This window comes from Garra rufa, chromosome 2 (genome assembly GCF_049309525.1).
Source record: "Garra rufa chromosome 2, GarRuf1.0, whole genome shotgun sequence".
Taxonomy (NCBI): domain Eukaryota; kingdom Metazoa; phylum Chordata; class Actinopteri; order Cypriniformes; family Cyprinidae; genus Garra; species Garra rufa.
In genome coordinates, this window is record NC_133362.1 from 53,199,499 (window position 1) to 53,218,089 (window position 18,591).

Below are 18,591 nucleotides of genomic sequence, written 5' to 3' on the forward strand. Positions count from 1 at the left end.
TAGGTGTTAGCCAGCAAAGTTTAAATCCTGTCAGACTAAGAATGTTCATGCATTATGTCTGATGGCAGAGAACTCTTGTGGCTGTTTGAACACATTCAATGAACACTATGAATATTTTTGTTACAGACTTAACATAACATAAACCTTATAACATAGACGATAAATATTTTTTTAAACAGATAAGGTATTTATTTCACATATCTTAATGTATTTATCATTGGATGTACATTTATCCATTATGACATTTATTAAAATAAGATAAGAAATGAAAGCATAAGTAAAAAAAAAAAGATTACTTATACTCGAATATTCTACTGATGGAACAATACAGTTGAAAACATTGAGCACAGCTAAGTTATACAATTAAATGTATTAATTCATTATAATAATGTATTGCATGCCAATTTAAGATTTAAAGCAAAATGTTTTAATGCTAGAAAACCAATGGTGTTGCGGAGGGAATGCTCAGTAATTTGAAGAAAACTTTCACTAATAAACAATACCTATTTGATAAATATGCCTAGGTATATATAAATGTAAGAGGCAGATATTTATGTGTGTGGGCTAACAAGAAAAGGACAAATGAACAGAAACAGCCTTGCACGACCATTATTTCCCCAAATAAACCCTCAACTGTTGTCTAGGCAACACCTCATGTGCTTTGTGATGACAGGCCCCACAGAACTGAGGGGCGGGGTGAGCAGAGGTTCATTTCATTTCAAGAGCCAGGTACTGATATCGCTTGCTGAGAACAGGCATTTTTTCTACCATTGAGAATTTTTAATCAAAGTATATTACAAACTTTTCATTTGGACCCTAAAGCATCATATTAACTTGTGGAAAATGGGCATCCGATGACCCTTTAATGTACTAAGAGAAGAGAGCACTGTGACGGTAATAAAAGATGGAGGAAGCAAATGCAGGTGAATACAGGATTTATTGAATGAACAGAAGTGAAACAGTCAATGATGATGATGAAGTTCTCCCGGCTGGGTGAGGCAGGGGCAGATGGCAGACAGTGAAGTGGCGTGGGTCCCGTGATGATAATCCCTGGTGAAACAATGAAGACACGACGAAATCCGACAAGACAGAGCTCCACAGAGACGACCAGCAAACACGAAGACAACCCAACACTGTGACATCCAGATGAACTATCGGACGAGGGAGAGAGAGAGAGATGAGTATATATGGGCTGAAGGTAATGGGAAACACCTGTGCCGGACTGATTAGCAGCTCAGCTGAGCGAGCACACACAATCACATGACAAACCAACAGATCACGAGACGAGAGAACACGGCAGATCCATGAACCGTGACAGTACCCCCTCCCCTAGGAACGTCCCACGACGTTCCCAGAACCCCTTACCTGTTGATTGTAATCATCAATAAGGGAGTGATCCAGGATGTCCCTGGCAGGCACCCAACTTCTCTCCTCCGGACCGTAACCTTCCCAGTCCACCAAGTACTGGTATCCGCGTCCCCTCCGCCTAGAGTCCAGAATACGATTAACCGAATAGGTGGTTTCCCCGTCTACGAGTCGCGGCGGTGGGGGAACCGGGGTAGGCGGATTAATACGTGCAAAAATCACGGGTTTAATTTTGGAAACATGAAAGACGGGATGAATCCTCCTGTATACTGGAGGGAGTTTGAGGCGGACTGCCACCGGACTAATGATCTTGGTGACAGGAAATGGGCCAATGAATTTAGGAGCAAGCTTATTCGAGACGGACCGGAGTGGAATGTTTTTAGTAGAAAGCCACACTTTAGAACCGACGACGTATACGGGAGGCCTCGACCGGTGGCGATCGGCTTTGGCCTTGGTGCGCGCTCCCACCTGGAGTAGAGTCTCACGGGCTCTAGTCCAAGTGCGATGACACCTCTGGACAAAGGCGTGGGCAGAGGGGACCGCGACTTCGGATTCCAGACTAGGAAAAATTGGTGGCTGGTACCCTAAACTACATTCAAATGGTGATAGGCCCGTGGATGATACTGGCAATGAATTGTGGGCATACTCCACCATTGAGAGTTGTTGGCTCCAGGAGGAAGGATTTCTGTTGACCATACATCGCAACATTCTTTCCAGATCCTGATTGGCTCTCTCAGTTTGACCGTTGGTCTGAGGGTGGAATCCTGAAGAGAGACTAACAGTTGCCCCCAACAATTTACAGAATTCTTGCCAAAATTTGGACACAAATTGGGGTCCCCTGTCGGAGACCACGTCCGTCGGGAGGCCATGTAACCGAAAGACGTGGTCAACTACAGTCACCGCTGTCTCCTTGGCTGAGGGTAATTTGGGCAAGGGAATGAAATGGGCCGCCTTCGAGAATCGGTCCACCACGGTCAAAACTACCGTGTTGCCCTGGGAGGGCGGGAGGGCGGTGACAAAATCTAAAGCGATATGGGACCAGGGTCTCGAAGGGACCGGCAGCGGTTGAAGGAGCCCATCAGGGGGTCTGTTAGACGACTTACCAATGGCACAAACTGAGCAAGCCAAGACAAAACTGCGAACATCACGAGCCATGAGAGGCCACCAAAATCGTTGCTTGACCATATGTAAGGTTCGATTAACCCCTGGGTGACAAACCACATTGGAACAATGACCCCACTGAATAACCTCGGACCGTAATTCCTCTGGCACAAATAAACGGTTCGGTGGGCACGCGACCGGGGGCGTTACCCCTTCTAAGGCTGATTTAACCTTCGTTTCGACCTCCCAAGTGAGAGTTGAGACGATAAGCGTCTCAGGAAAAATACTCTCGGGAGTAGACGGGCGATCGGAGTGGTCAAAAATTCGCGATAAAGAATCGGGTTTGACATTTTTAGAACCCGGGCGGTACGAAAGAGTAAAGTTAAAACGTCCGAAAAACAATGCCCACCGAGCCTGCCTAGAGTTCAATCTTTTAGCCGTTCTGATATACTCGAGGTTTTTGTGATCGGTCCATACTATGAAAGGTACCCCCGACCCCTCTAACCAATGACGCCATTCTTCCAATGCCAATTTGACCGCCAACAACTCTCGATTACCAATATCATAATTTGACTCGGCAGGTGACAGACGATGGGAGTAAAACGCGCAGGGATGCATCTTGTCGTCCGTGGCCGAACGCTGGGACAGGACTGCACCTACCCCCACCTCTGACGCATCGACCTCCACCACGAACTGACGAGATGGATCAGGGGTTACAAGAATTGGAGCCGAAACGAAGCGGCTCTTCAGTTTGGCAAATGCAGCTTCCGCTGCATCTGACCACCTGAACGTAGTTCTGGGGGAGGTCAAGGCGGTCAGAGGCGAGGCTAGCTGGCTGAAGTTGCGAACAAAACGCCGGTAGAAATTGGCAAAGCCCAGAAACCTCTGCAGGGCCTTGCGGGAATCTGGGGTTGGCCAATCTACCACAGCTTTAACTTTCTCTGGATCCACACGAACTCCCTCGGGCGACAAGATGTACCCTAGAAAAGGAACAGACTGTGCATGAAAAACGCATTTCTCCGCCTTGACAAAAAGTCCATTCTCTAGCAGCCTCTGAAGCACTCGCCTAACGTGCTGCACATGTTCCTGGAGAGATGAAGAAAAAATCAATATGTCGTCCAGGTAGACATATATGAACTGGTCGACCATGTCTCGCAGCACGTCATTGACGAGTGCCTGAAAGACCCCTGGGGAGTTGGACAAGCCGAAGGGCATGACCAAGTATTCAAAGTGCCCCCTGGGGGTATTAAAGGCGGTCTTCCATTCATCTCCCCTCCTGATGCGAACCAAATGATATGCGTTTCTTAAGTCCAATTTAGTGAAGACAGACGCTCCCTGCAACCTCTCGAAAGCTGAAGATATCAACGGCAAAGGATAGGTATTCTTTACCGTGATATTATTCAGCCCTCGGTAATCAATGCAAGGTCGCAGAGATCCGTCTTTCTTCCCCACAAAAAAGAACCCCGCCCCCGCTGGAGAAGAGGAGGGTCGAATGAACCCGGCTGCTAGAGAATCAGAAATGTATTTCTCCATAGCCTCTCGCTCAGGAATGGAAAGCGAATATAATTTGCCCTTAGGCGGAGACGTACCTGGCAGTAACTCTATTGCACAGTCATAGGGACGATGAGGAGGAAGAGAAGCAGCCCGAGACTTACTGAACACTTCCTTCAGGTCGAGGTACTCTACGGGCACGTTACACAGATCCACCGCCTTCTCCTGCAACATAGGGGTAGACACAGAGGGACAGGCAGACACAAGACATGACTCATGACATTTAGTGCTCCACTCAGACACAGACTTGAGCCGCCAATCAATCCGGGGGTTATGCTTGACTAGCCAGGGATGGCCCAGAACGACAGGTGCGTGGGGAGAGTCCAGTATGAGAAATGAAATACTCTCACTGTGATTTCCAGACACAGTGAGAGTGATGGGTTCTGTAGAGTGAGTAATTCTGGGTAAAGTCTGTCCATTGAGTGCGGAAACGGCAATGGTGTTAGTGAGGGGGGAGAGAGGAACATGATTATGCAGAGCAAAACTGTAGTCCATGAAATTACCTTCAGCCCCGGAGTCCAGAAGTGCGGTGACGTGATGATCAAAAGTCTGCCATCTTAACCTTCCCGGGAGGAGCATGGAGGTCGAGGTGGATGAGGTCTTCTCAGCGGAGATCCCACCCGACAGTAGCCTCAGATTTACTGCCGGGCTGGCCCTTTTACCGGACAAGAAAAAGCGAAATGTCCCCCAGCTCCACAATAAAGGCAGAGACCTTGGGATCTCCGCCTCTCCTTCTCCTCCCGAGAAAGCCGAGCTCTCCCCACCTGCATGGGTTCGTGATCGTCGTAGGGGCTGACCGCGTCACGGCCGCTGGCTCGTGATGGTGTTCCCTCCCCAGGGGGAAGCCGAGCGGAGAATCCACGCCGCTCGGCTCGGGAGAGACGAGAGTCTACCCGCAAGGCAAGATCGATCAATCCGTTAAGGTTGGCGGGTAGATCCAGGGCGTAGATTTCCTTTTGGACGCGGTCAGCCAGCCCATGCAGGAACCTATCCCACTGCGCCTCCTCGTTCCACTGGCACTCTGCCGCCAGGGTGCGAAACTCAATCGAATAGTCGGAGACAGACCTCTCCCCCTGTCGGAGGTCCATCAAAGTCCGCGCGGCCTCCCTTCCTGAGACCGCGCGGTCGAACACCCTCTTCATCTCGGCGGAGAGTGCAGAAAACGAGGCACAGCAGGGATCTTGATTTTCCCACACCGCCGTACCCCAAAGTGCCGCCCTCCCCGTCAACAGGGTGAGCACGAATGCTACCTTGCTTTCCTCACTAAGAAAAGTTCGCGGTTGTAATGCGAAGTGCATAGAGCACTTAGTGAGGAAAGCACGGCAGAAATTCGGCTCACCGTTGTAGACCTCAGGCGGGGGAAGGCGGGGCTCGAATGACTGAGCCGCAGCAGATGGTCCGGTAGATGCGAGAGGGGCGGGCGGCGTGGGTGGCGTGACTGGCGCAGCGGGAAGTTGCAGTTGTTGCATGCGCTGGGTTAGCTCGGACACCTGCCCCACAAGAGCACGAATGGCGGATCCAACACCGCTTGTGCTCTGCTCCTGTTTCTCCAGCCGGGAGAGACAATCCTGTACATAGTCCTCGAGTGTTGGCTGTGGCGCGCCTGCTGCTTCCATTGTTGGTCCGATAGTTCTGTGACGGTAATAAAAGATGGAGGAAGCAAATGCAGGTGAATACAGGATTTATTGAATGAACAGAAGTGAAACAGTCAATGATGATGATGAAGTTCTCCCGGCTGGGTGAGGCAGGGGCAGATGGCAGACAGTGAAGTGGCGTGGGTCCCGTGATGATAATCCCTGGTGAAACAATGAAGACACGACGAAATCCGACAAGACAGAGCTCCACAGAGACGACCAGCAAACACGAAGACAACCCAACACTGTGACATCCAGATGAACTATCGGACGAGGGAGAGAGAGAGAGATGAGTATATATGGGCTGAAGGTAATGGGAAACACCTGTGCCGGACTGATTAGCAGCTCAGCTGAGCGAGCACACACAATCACATGACAAACCAACAGATCACGAGACGAGAGAACACGGCAGATCCATGAACCGTGACAAGCACTGGGCAACCTGACCCCTGAGGTTCCTTATGGGTGCAAATGGAGACAGGTCTGGCTGGTAGCACCTCATTAGTGGCCATGCATTTCTCCAAGTTAGACAAGACTACAGCTATACGTATATATGCATCTATAACTACAAAATTAAATAAATGTTAAATGAACATAAAAAGAAACAACTGTGGACTTAAACGTCATAAACACATGATTGAATAAATGAAAGAATGAATGAATACATTTGGAAAATGTAATAATATGTAATTAATATTATAAATATTACAATTTGTAAATATTTGAAAAATAATACTTTTTTCATTTCATTCCATAAATATACTTTACTATGTATTTCACCAATAGAAAAACTCTTAATACCACTGACATAAGTTTTATTGTTCATATGTGTTTCCCTGTTAATATCAGTGCACTTTTTGGATCACAGACAGAGAAGCGCGTGAACAGGACTTTTATTTTTGATGTGAAAAATGTGACATCATAGGGCTGCGGCGCGCTCCTGCATCAGTGAATGGTTTCAGTTGAAGAAAGGTCTGTACTTTTAATCATTTAAAGTGTTTAAATTCATACAACGCGTTCAGTCTATTATATGGTTTCAAGCGATTTAGACTGCGTAATTATTGCGTGTAACATTGCAATATTTAATCTAATAATGAACGTTATTTTGTGAGTAACGCGCCTCCACAGATCAGTCTGATTTCTCTCTCTGTAGTGATTCAGATCATAAACACGAATTACAAACTCCGAGTCAATTGAGTCAGTTGATTCACAAAATGATTCACTGTTTCGAATCGCTGCTCGCTGAGAGACCTGCTGCTCAAAACAGAGTCAAAGCAACGAGAACCAACTCAAACATGTGTAATGACAACTTTTACAAACAATTACAAACGTTTTTGTTGTTGTAATGATAATCTTAAAATACAATAGCGATTTTTTTACTATATAGCTCAATTAAATGTAATATACTAATCATTAAATGTTGAAGTTGAAGTTTGTCTAATCAGATCATTTAAGTCCATTAACTATTGCTCTGACTCCCTTACTAGTGCACTACTACTGAACTAGAGCTGATTGAGATGCACACACATTTATTTTTTTTTCCTGTTAATAATTGTCATCTTAAACAGGACAAATTTCCAAACACGGAAGGAAAACTTCTGGTGAGGCAACTGAGATACATGCAACATAAAGATGGCGTTTATTAAAGAGGAGAGTGAAGACATGAAGATTGAAGAAACATTGAGAGTCAAACATGAAGATAGTGAGGAACAAACAGGTTGGTTTTCATTCTCAAAGCTGGACTATCCTATGAACTCTCCTCTACATTTTCTCAATTAATTTTTCTTTGGCAGGTGTTTTTCTACAGTTTGCCCTCTTGCAGATTACTTTTTTTGAAAGGATTTCAGCTTCATTTTTTTCTTAGAGTTATATTAAAGACCATTTTTCACTCATAGTGCTCTGATTTAAACAGCATTTAAAGAATTGTGTGAAATCAAATATTTATATGTTAATATTCACTGCTAGGATGAGTAATATTTTCATATGAAATAGGTAAATAAGGGTTCTCTTACGAGAGGTCACCGTACTGCGTAAGTATCTTACGCTAGGGAAAAATCCTTTTCTGCGAGATAGTAAAGCCAAAAATTATCCTTAATTTTGTAATAATTTAAATCGCGTTGCAGCAGCATACAGACATAGGCGAAACAGCTTGCACGCCTATTGGCTGCTCTGTGGCAACTGCAGCAGCCTATAGAGCGAGGCCTGGCGTGACGCCAGAACCAATGGGGGCATTTTGCGCCCACTGCATCGCTTCCCGCCAAAAAGGGTGTGGTCTAGGCCTATAAATACTGCTCGCAGGCAGCTATTATCTGATTTTTCATCCTTCAAGCAAAGCACACGCATCGCTGGAGCTGGAGAAGAAGCCGCCGTCGACTGCAAGCATCTCAGCGGGACGAGCCACTGAAGCTGCTGGCCACGCCGCCTTCCGTGCCTTCCTGCTGCGCTTTCCGGCACCTATATCCTTTCATTCTGAAAAAGCACCGGTAGTTTATTTACAAGAAGATTTATACAGACAGTACCTGGAAAAGAAAATCCGGTCGCCGCCATCCTGAACTTAGTCACGATAAGTCGAGTGTCGAGCACCAAAGAATTTATCAGGTTATCAACGTATCAGGTTGTAGTTTCCTTCGTGCTCGACACTCGACTTATCGTGACTACATTTAAGATGGCGGCGACCGGTCTGTTCCTGGTGGAAAATGTCTGTATAAATCTACTTGTAAGTAAACTACCGGTGCTTTTTCTGAGTTCTCAATGTCTCGTTTTAAATGTTAGGGCCCTTGGAAGTCTACCAATGAAGTGTGGAGCTACTTTGTGCCTCGTAAATGGCGTAAAACACTGATTTATTACATGGCTATTGCGATGCCCTGTTGACTCTCATTGACAACCTGTTGTGAGCATCGGCTAACTGACCCCAGATTTCGGACAGCTGGACACAAACCGAGATGAGATATGCAAGGTACGTTCACACTCGCTATCATGATTCAATACACTTTAGGTCAATATCACACCGGAGTTCTCTTTTAATGTTGTAGTTGGCAGTGCGGCGGCGCTGATCAAGCGATACGGGACGCGCAGACGGAAAAAGAGCCAGCGCGCTCGTGAAGCTCAGGCAGCACGGTCTCCGCACATTGTTGCCAAGCATACATCTGGCAAATCTCCGCTCTCTTCCCAACAAAACGGACGAACTCTTCCTGCTCTCCCGGTCTAACAAGGATTTCTCAAACTCTGCCGGTCTGTGTTTCACAGAAACCTGGCTGAATGCAGAGCCGGACAGTAACGGAGTACATTTACTTGAGTACAGTACTTAAGTACAATTTTGAGGGATCTGTACTTTACTCAAGTTTCATTTTTGGGGAGTACTCATGACTTTACTCATGTACATTTGAGAGGCAAATATTGTACTCTTTACTCCAATACATTTCTATCCATAACCGTGAGTACCCATTACTTCTTCTAAAAAAAGGAAAAAAGAAAAATCTCGGAAACCCTCAATTTGTTGTTTCCCTCTCAAATGCGGTTGGATTGTGCAGGCGCCACTGACAGCCTATCAGCAATCACCCTCAGCTTTCCGCCAAAGTCAACTCCATAGTCAGATAATGATTTAGATAAGAGACGAAACCATGGACGAAACACTGGATGAAGACGCAGCAGGTCTATCCCAGGAATGTGCCAACCCATGACCCCAGTTCAGAGTTGTGTCAGAACATTACTATATTGCCTTCTTTGCTGGTTTAGGTTAATTGACTTGATTGATGAAAAAACAATTGTTAGCTGAATTTTCTTTTCTGATATTACACATTAATGTAAGCCGAGCATTTGCTTTGATGTTCTTGAGTATGCAGTGTGTTTAACACAGTCAGGTTCAAATGTGGGTGCAAAATTTTTCATAACTCCATGTAAGACATTTCTGTACATAAATGTAAGCACTGTGGCAGTAGTAATGCAATATTTAGAAAATGTACTCTTGTACTCTTGATACTCAAGTACTTTTAAAAACAAGTACTTCAGTACTTTTACTTAAGTAGACATCTGACTGTAGTACTTTTACTTGTACTTGAGTAAAATTTAGCAAGGGGTATCTGTACTTTTACTCAAGTAATGAAGCTGTGTACTCTGTCCGCCTCTGGCTGAATGACGCGATACCAGACAGCGCGATCCAGTTGCCGGGCTACCAGCTGTTTAGAGGCGATCGCAACGCAGAATCAACTGGGAAATCGCGTGGCAGCGGGACGTGCTTTTACATCAACGTAAGGTGGTGTACAGATGTAACAGTTTTAAAGAAGATGTGCTGTTCTGATCTAGAAGCGCTCTTCATCAACTGTAAGCCGTTCTACTCGCCGCGAGAGTTTTCATTCTCGTGAGCGTCTACATTCCTCCGCAAGCGCACGTGAGCCTGGCTTTGCAGAAACTCGCTGATCAGATCACCGCGACAGAACAACAACACCCGGACTCTGTTTTAATCATTCATTTAATCATCATTTGTGATTTTAACAAAGCAAATCTCTCCCGTGAACTGCCAAAATACAGTCAACATATTACATGTCCAACCAGAGACAGTAATATATTGGACCACTGTTACATTACAATAAGGAATGCATATCACTCTGTCCCACGGGCAGCTTTGGGACTCTGATCACTGCCTGGTTCATCTTATACCAACATACAGGCAAAAACTTAAATCTGCTAAACCTGTAGCAAAGTCTGTGAAGAGATGGACCAATGAAACAGCAGGTTTTACAGGCATGATTTCAATGTACTGATTGGAGTGTTTTCAAAGCTGCTGCTACCGATCTGGAAGAGCTCACAGACACTGTTACTTCATATATCAGTTTCTGTGAGGATACATGCATTCCTACCAGACTCGATTAACTTTCAACAATGACAAACCATGGTTCACTGCAAAACTCAGACAGCTTCGTCACGTCAAAGAGGATGCTTACAGGAAAGGGGACAGTGTCTTGTATAAGCAGGCCAAATACACACTGGAAAAGGAGATCAAAGTGGCAAAGAAGAATTATTCCGAAAAGATAAGGAATCAATTCTCTACCAGTGACTCTTCATCGGTGTGGGACAGCCTGAAAGCCATCACTAACTACAAGACACCATCCCGCCGCGAATGTCACGAGCACGTCACTTGTGCCACAGCACACCGAAACCACTCCGTTACTGAACGAACGGAGCGCGCTTCGTATTCAACCACTAGCTATTCATGCAAGCGCATGGGAAAAGCTTCCAGGGGTTTCGAAATGGTTGCTGGACATTATAAAAGAAGGCTATTCGTTACAGTTTCACCGACGCCCGCGCCACTATACAGCGCACTTCGAGACCACGATGCAGACAGAAGCAGTACACTTGCTTCGAGCAGAAGTGGCGAAACTGTTGAGCAAAGGGGTTATAGAGCCCCTTTCTCAAGCTCAGAGCGAAGGAGGGCTGTACAGCAGATATTTCCTGGTACCGAAAAAAGACGGTGGTCTCAGACCCATACTAGATCTAAGGCAACTGAACAAAGCGCTGGTGAAGCGTCGGTTCAGGATGCTCACGACTAGAAAAATTCTCGCGCAAGTTCGCCAAGGAGACTGGTTCGTGTCAGTGGATCTGAAAGACGCGTATTTTCAAATACAGATAGCGTCACATCACAGGCGGTTTTTGAGATTCGCCTTCGAGGGCCAGGCATATCAGTACATAGTCCTGCCGTTCGGTTTGTCCCAGGCACCCCGTTCATTTACGAAGTGCATGGACGCAGCGCTCGTTCCTCTCAGACTGAAAGGCGTGCGCATACTGAACTATTTGGACGATTGGCTGATTCTAGCACAATCTCGCTCAGTGCTTGTGGAGCACACGACCATGTTACTCGATCACCTCGAGAATTTGGGTCTCAGGGTCAATTGGGCGAAGAGCTCTCTGTCTCCCAGTCAGAAGACTTCCTTCCTGGGCACAGAATTGGGCTCGCTGTCAATGATAGAGCGGCTATAACCACAGTGCGCAGCAGACATTCTGCACATAGCGGGCTCATACCGCTGCGGCGCGTCCGTCCCGCTCAAGAAATTTCAGAAAATGCTGGGTCTCATGGCCTCAGCGTCATCAGTTCTCTAGCTGGGTCTGCTCCGCATGCGCCCACTGCAGTTCTGGTTGAAAGAGCGCGTTCCGCGTCAAGCATGGGTGTCCGGTCAGCTTCGTCTCACGGTCAATCAGAAATGTGTCACAGCCCTGAAACCGTGGAAAGTAGTCGACTGGTACCAGTCAGGTGTAAGCCTGGGGACTTCCCGCCTTCCAGCGAATATATGATGAACTCCCTAAAGGAGTATTAAACACGATCACGCAGGCTAGAGCCCCTTCTACGAGACGGCTCTATTCCTCAAAATGGTCTGTGTTTTCGGGTTGGTGGGCAGCCCTCGGCTCGTCACCCACTGACTGTGGTGTGACGGAGGTGCTTTCCTTTCTACAAGAGCTGCTGGACAAGGGCAGAACCCCGTCCACGCTCAAAGTCTATGTGGCGGCCATAGCAGCGTTCTCGAGGACAACGTTAGGTCAGTCAATAGGAAGGAACGATTTAGTCATTCGCTTCCTGAGGCTAGCTAGAAGACTAAATCACCCCAGACCTCCCTCAGTCCCCGTATGGGACCTTTCTGTGGTTCTAGAGGCCATGAAAGGTGGACCATTCGAGACTCTGCAGACGATTGATCTGAAATACCCGTCTCTTAAGACTGTGTTTCTGCTGGCTCTCGCTTCAGTGAAGTGCATAGGGGACTTGCACGCGATCTCTTTGTGTGCGACGTGCATGGAGTTTGGACCTAATGACTCTAAAGTCATACTCAAACCCAAGCATGGTTACGTTCCAAAATCCCTCAACACACCGTTTAGGGCACAGGTCATCGCTCTGTCAGCCCTACCGGTCAATGATGAGGAAACAGACGCGAGCCTCCTATGCCCAGTCAGGGCATTACGAGCTTACGTGTCTCGCTCGTCTGCTTTTAGGCAGACAGAACAGCTTTTTGTTTAATTTTATGGGCCTCCCAAGGGACTGGCCGCGTCGAAACAGAGCCTATCCAGATGGATAGTTGATGCTATTGCGCTGGCATATGCTTCCAAGGGCATGCAGTGCCCGCTGGGTTTTAGAGCACATTCTTGCCTTGCAAGATATTTGTACGGTGGCGGGCTGGGCCTCTCCGTCTACATTTATAAGGTTTTACAACCTGGAGGTTCCCGCCTTACAGGCCAGGCTGCTGTCAGTCTAGATAATAAGTGTTGTCTGACCTGATGCTATCAGCTCGGAATGCTGCGTCTACTGAGCACAGCTCTTGGGTCGACAGTGAAAGTAGTAGCACAAGATGTGCCTGGACAAACTGTGTAAAGACCCATATTTCCACGTCAGTTCAGGCCATAACCCCGTCCTGTATGTACGTTAAACTTAGCGTCTGAGTTACGCTGCACTATGTGGAAGAGTGCGGCGTTGCCCCTCCCTCTTCCCTGGACTCTCTGTGAGTTCTCTAGGTGATTATGAACTATATGAACCCCGGGCTTTCGCCCTTGGGTCTTTGGTGTCAGATCTCAGCATGCACGCCGTTTTGCACTGGGTCCCCTAGCGTAAGATACTTACTCAGTACGAGAGACCTTTCGTAAGAGAACGTACTCTGTTCTCTCTAGAGAGGGAACAAGTACTGCGTATCTTGCCGTGCATGCGCACGCTCTGGTTGCTTCGATAATGCAAAACCAGATAATAGCTGCCTGCGAGCGGTATTTATAGGCCTAGACCACGCCCTTTTTGGCGGGAAGCGACGCAGTGGGCGCGAAATGCCCCCATTGGATCTGGCGTTGCGCCAGGCCTCGCTCTATAGGCTGCTGCAGTTGCCGCAGAGCAGCCAATAGGCGCGCAAGCTGTTTCGCTTATGTCTGTATGCTGCTGCAACACGTTTTACATTATTACAAAATTAAGGATAATTTTTGGCTTCAATATTTCACAGAAAAGGATTTTCCCCTAGCGTAAGATTCTTACGCAGTACTCGTTCCCTCTCTAGAGTACGTTTTGTGCATGTGGTCTAACTTGCTCAGATGTAATGATTACGTATGTGAAATAAAGTCTGGTCGTCGCTTTCACTCGACTAGTTCTGCCGCCTTAATAGTTCAATGAATGTTAGTTTATGAGAAGAGTTAACTAATATTTTATTAGTTGGTCAGTCACAGAAAAAAATTGTCCGTGTCAAAAACGTTAAAGAGATCGTTAACATCTAGGACTAATTCCAGTTAATCAGGCAGGAAAAAAAACATTCGCCTATCATTCATCAAGCTCACATCTGGCTTATCATTTGAAAGTGAAGCATTTAAATAAGCAGCGGACGGCTTCATCTGGTGACTCAAGCCGGACTGAGACACACACCAGTTTATCAGCCGCCTCAGTATTTAAGGTGCTTTTTCTAACATATAGTTATAATGTACTATATAATCTGGTCAAATGCTGGGGTTGTGTGATGTTTGTTTCAGAGAGGGGTGTTAGGGGTGGGTTTTACAGTAAGGCTGGTCTGACAGTGGAAGTGCTGTTTGATTTTGGGCTTGCGGTTTGAGGTGCAAAGCCCTTGACCCTGTCCAGCTCATTGTTAACCCTGGTACGCACTGGCCCAAACTGGCTATTGTCAACATGAGTGTTAAAGGAACACTCCACTTTTTTTTTTTTTTTTTGGAAATGGCTCATTCTCCAACTCCCTCTTGAGTTAATAAGTCGAGTTTTACCGTTTGGAAATCTATTCAGCCGTTCTCCTGTTCTGGCGATATCACTAAGCATAGATTGTAAATGTAAAGCTGTGATTTTCTAGGCTGATAAGATTAGGAACTACACTCCTATTCCAGTGTAATAGCCAAGAAAGTTGGCGGCCGTAATATGATGCAGCAGGTGCAGTAATATCACGCAGCACATTAGAGCACAACATGACCAACTGCAAGCACAGGGAGCGTTCCTCATTGGAAGTTACCTAGCTGGGAACTAATTTCAGGCGCTGCATGATATTACTGCACCTGCTGCTTCGGCCATATTACAGCAGCAAACTTCCTTGACTATTACGCCGGAATGGGAGTGTAGTTCCTAATAGGGCTGGGCGATTTGGCCTAAAATTTAAATCTCAATTAATTGAACATTTTAACCTGATTACAATTAATGAACGATTAGTTTATTCATTAATAAAATTATATTTAATTATATTTAAATAATATTTATTTTTTTGCCCTCATAGTTCACTGACAAGTTTTGTACAGTAAATATGCTCACATATGACAAGTGAGAGATTTTTGAATGAAGGGTGCACGCACTATCTATGATCTACTATCTATGATTATTTATTGAACATCAGTGTGAAACAACTGAAATGAAAGCACACATTGCTTAAAGTGCCCCTATTATGCCTTTTCAAATATGATATTTCATGTAGTGTGTCATGTAGCTGTATGTGAACATAAACTATCTGCAAAGTTGTGACACCAACAGTGCAATATAAATGAAGTTTTTGTCAAACAAAAAAAAGAGTCGGCTCACATTCGCCTAAACGAGTCGTCAGCAATTCGAATATTTTTCTGTAACGGCCACACGTCACGAGCTACACATTTGCGTAATGTCCGCCCACGATCAATTTCGCGAACAACTTGCACGCCTACGAACAGTAGGCCTACCATTTTCACGTGGATTACATCATGTCAAGAAGACGCCCTGTGCTGTGAGAGTGAATTTGTTTTATATGCCCTTCCGAAAGATGAAACTACCAAGAAATAAATTTTTTCAACAACACCTCAGCAGTCCAATTCCAATCTTGTTTTGTGTTCGCGTCATTTTACTGATGACTGCTTTTCCAATCTTGGGGAGTAACTTACAACGCGAGATTCACCAAACGCTTGGTTTTAAAAAATTGATCAGTGCCCAGTTTATTTGGACCGGCTTGCTCCTCTGAACTCCTACCTGTAAGTATGATTAATAATTGATGATTGTATTTTCTAGCGATCGTTCAAAATACGTATTTGTGTACGTTATGGTGTGTAACAACCCCGCTCATGTCTTGGTAACCGGCTAACTTGCATTTCTGTAGTTCTGTTGTTCAGCTGTGAGTGCAATGTAGTCTAAAAATTGTGATTGATGCAGCTTGACTGTCTGTCTGCCTTATTAGTTTAACTAATGATAATGATAAACGATGGCTTAACGCAGTGTTATGGATTGTACAGTGTTGAAGTTCACAACGTAGAGGTGTGCCCGGTTCGCTTACAAAAGCAAATTGCAAGCACTTTCCACAGTTATAATATGACACCCACTGAGAAACGTCCTGCTCCAGTCGTGCTTGCAAAACAGTTTCTTGTCGATGTGCCACTTCAACCGTTTCATCGTCAGACTCCGGCTCGAATTGATAGGGTAAAATCGAGGCTATCTTTTCTATGCATTAACAGGTCTCCGCAGCTGTCATTCAGTTATGCCAATGGGCGTTTCGTTTTGCGCTGTAGCGGTAGACCAATCCAAAAGGACTGCACCATCTGACCAATCACATCATTTAGAAACGGGGTAAAATTAAATCTAATTTTGGAGGAAACTAAAGTATTTTTTTTAACCTGCAAACATGTAAACCTGTTTTAAGAGACTATTACAACAATATTAACTACCTTTACCATGGCATAATAGGGGCACTTTAAAATGAAAAGTCACATTTTTCTTAAATTAGTGAAAATAAATCACGTGCACTTTTAAAGTAAATTTCAAAGGGTTTCCAGTGATCAGGGAACAATGAATACTGTGTAGGGACCATGTCAGTTGGAACACAGTTCATGCACAGAGCTCAATTCTAATGAGCTGATTATCAGTCAGGTGTGTTAACTAAGAGAGACATGCAAAATATGCAGAGCAGGTGGAGCGTGAGGACTGGAATTGAGAACCGCTGGCTTAAGGCATATAGGATTTAGTTGTGTGTTAGTTTTGACACTTTACATGTTTGAATGTTTTGATGTCTGCTGTTTTGTGTCTTTAAACAGGGGTTAACTTTTACTTGTCTTTTTTCACTTTAGACCTGATGGCACTGAAAGAGGAGAGTCAAGTACTGAATGAAATGGAAGAGAAAGATTATGATTTCATAAATGGAGAAAAATATTTTAGTTGGTCACAGACCGAAACGACTTCCTCAAGAAAAAAGACTCGAAAGAAAGGAAGAAGTTATTTTACCTGCCAACAGTGCGGAAAGTGTTTCAGTCAAAGAGGAAGTCTTAAAAGACACATGAGAATTCACACAGGAGAGAAACCTTATGGCTGCCAACAATGTGGAAAGCATTTCGGTCTTAGAAAATGTCTTAAAAGGCATTTTATGATACACACTGGAGAGAAGCCTTACACATGCCAGCAGTGTGGAAAGAGTTTCACTCAACCTGGACACCTGGGAGTCCACATGCGAGTTCACACCGGAGAGAAACCTTATATCTGCGAAGAGTGTGGAAAGGGTTTTACTCGATCTGGACAGCTTGGAGCCCACTTGAGAATTCACACAGGAGAGAAACCTTATGCCTGCGAACAATGTGGAAAGCATTTCGGTCTTCGAAAAAGTCTTAAAAGGCATTTTATGATTCACACTGGAGAGAAGCCTTACACATGCCAGCAGTGTGGAAAGAGTTTCACTCAACCTGGACACCTGGGAGTCCACATGAGAATTCACACCGGAGAGAAACCTTACGTCTGCCAACAGTGTGGAAAGGGTTTTACTCGATCTGAAAAACTGAAAGTCCACATGAGAATTCACACCGGAGAGAAACCTTACGTCTGCCAACAGTGTGGAAACGGTTTTACTCGATCTGGAAAGCTGAAAGTCCACATGCGAGTTCACACCGGAGAGAAGCCTTATGTCTGCGAACAGTGTGGAATGCATTTCAATCATAGGCTGAATCTTGAAAGACATGTTTCAATTCACACTGGAGAAAAGCCTTTCATATGCCAACAGTGTGGTAAGAGTTACACTCAAAATGGAAGCCTTACCAGACACATGAGAATTCACGAACAGCCTTATGTGTGTGATCAGTGTGGAAAGAGTTTTGATCAACATGAAGACTTTGAAGTCCATAAGAAAACTCATGAAGAGAGTCCTTACTCATGCTCTGAGTGTGGAAAGAGTTTTAGTCAAAAATGGTTCTTTGAAGACCACATGAGAATCCACTCTGGAGAGCAACCCTACACATGCCCTCAGTGCAGAAAGAGGTTTAATTATAAGCATCACCTTCAAGACCACATTAGAATTCACACTGGAGAGAAGCCTTTCACCTGCAAACAATGTGGAAGAAGTTTCAACCAAAAAGGAACTCTTAACAGACACATGAGAGTTCACTCTGGAGAAAAGTCAGCTATATATGATCACTCCTTTAAGAAAATTAACCATGTTTGTTTCGTAGTAACCATGGTTTAACTAAGGTTTTAGTAATAAAACCATATTAACTATAAAATAAACCATGGTTCTACCACAGTAACCATAGTAAAACTATAGTTTTTGAAGTAAAACCATAGTAACTCCAAAATAAACCATGGTTTTACTACAGTAATTGTAGTTAAGCCATGTTTTTTTATAGTAAAACAATAGTAACTACAAAAGAACTATGATTTTACCACAGTATCGACAGTGAAACAATAGCAATGATGAAATGAACCATCTATAGCATAACTGTGTTAAAATTAAATATTCATGTACTATAATATGTGTGCTTATACTTTTTACCCGGAAGAAATAAATAAGCATGATTTTGTAAAGGACCCATCTCCTTAATTTCCCAAACATACAAAAAAATACATAAACAGTGTTTGATACTTTACAATACCATAAAATCTTAAAACAAAATGATTTTTATCATTACATACATTATTAAAAGCTGATAAAATGCAATGAGTATTTCTATTATTAACAGAGAAGTCAACTGTTACACACTGCTTTATATCCTTGATTTCATT

At 44.7% G+C, this 18,591-nt stretch overlaps 1 protein-coding gene across 1 annotated transcript; it reads left to right on the forward strand.

Annotated features, from left to right (window-relative positions):
• The first annotated feature begins 16,680 nt into the window (after positions 1-16,680).
• LOC141325600 (uncharacterized) lies at positions 16,681-18,369 on the forward strand. The gene has a single exon (XM_073834378.1). It carries the CDS (start codon positions 16,682-16,684, stop codon positions 18,053-18,055), a length of 1,374 nt encoding a protein of 457 aa, XP_073690479.1. The 5' UTR covers position 16,681; the 3' UTR covers positions 18,056-18,369.
• Positions 18,370-18,591: the final 222 nt, after the last annotated feature.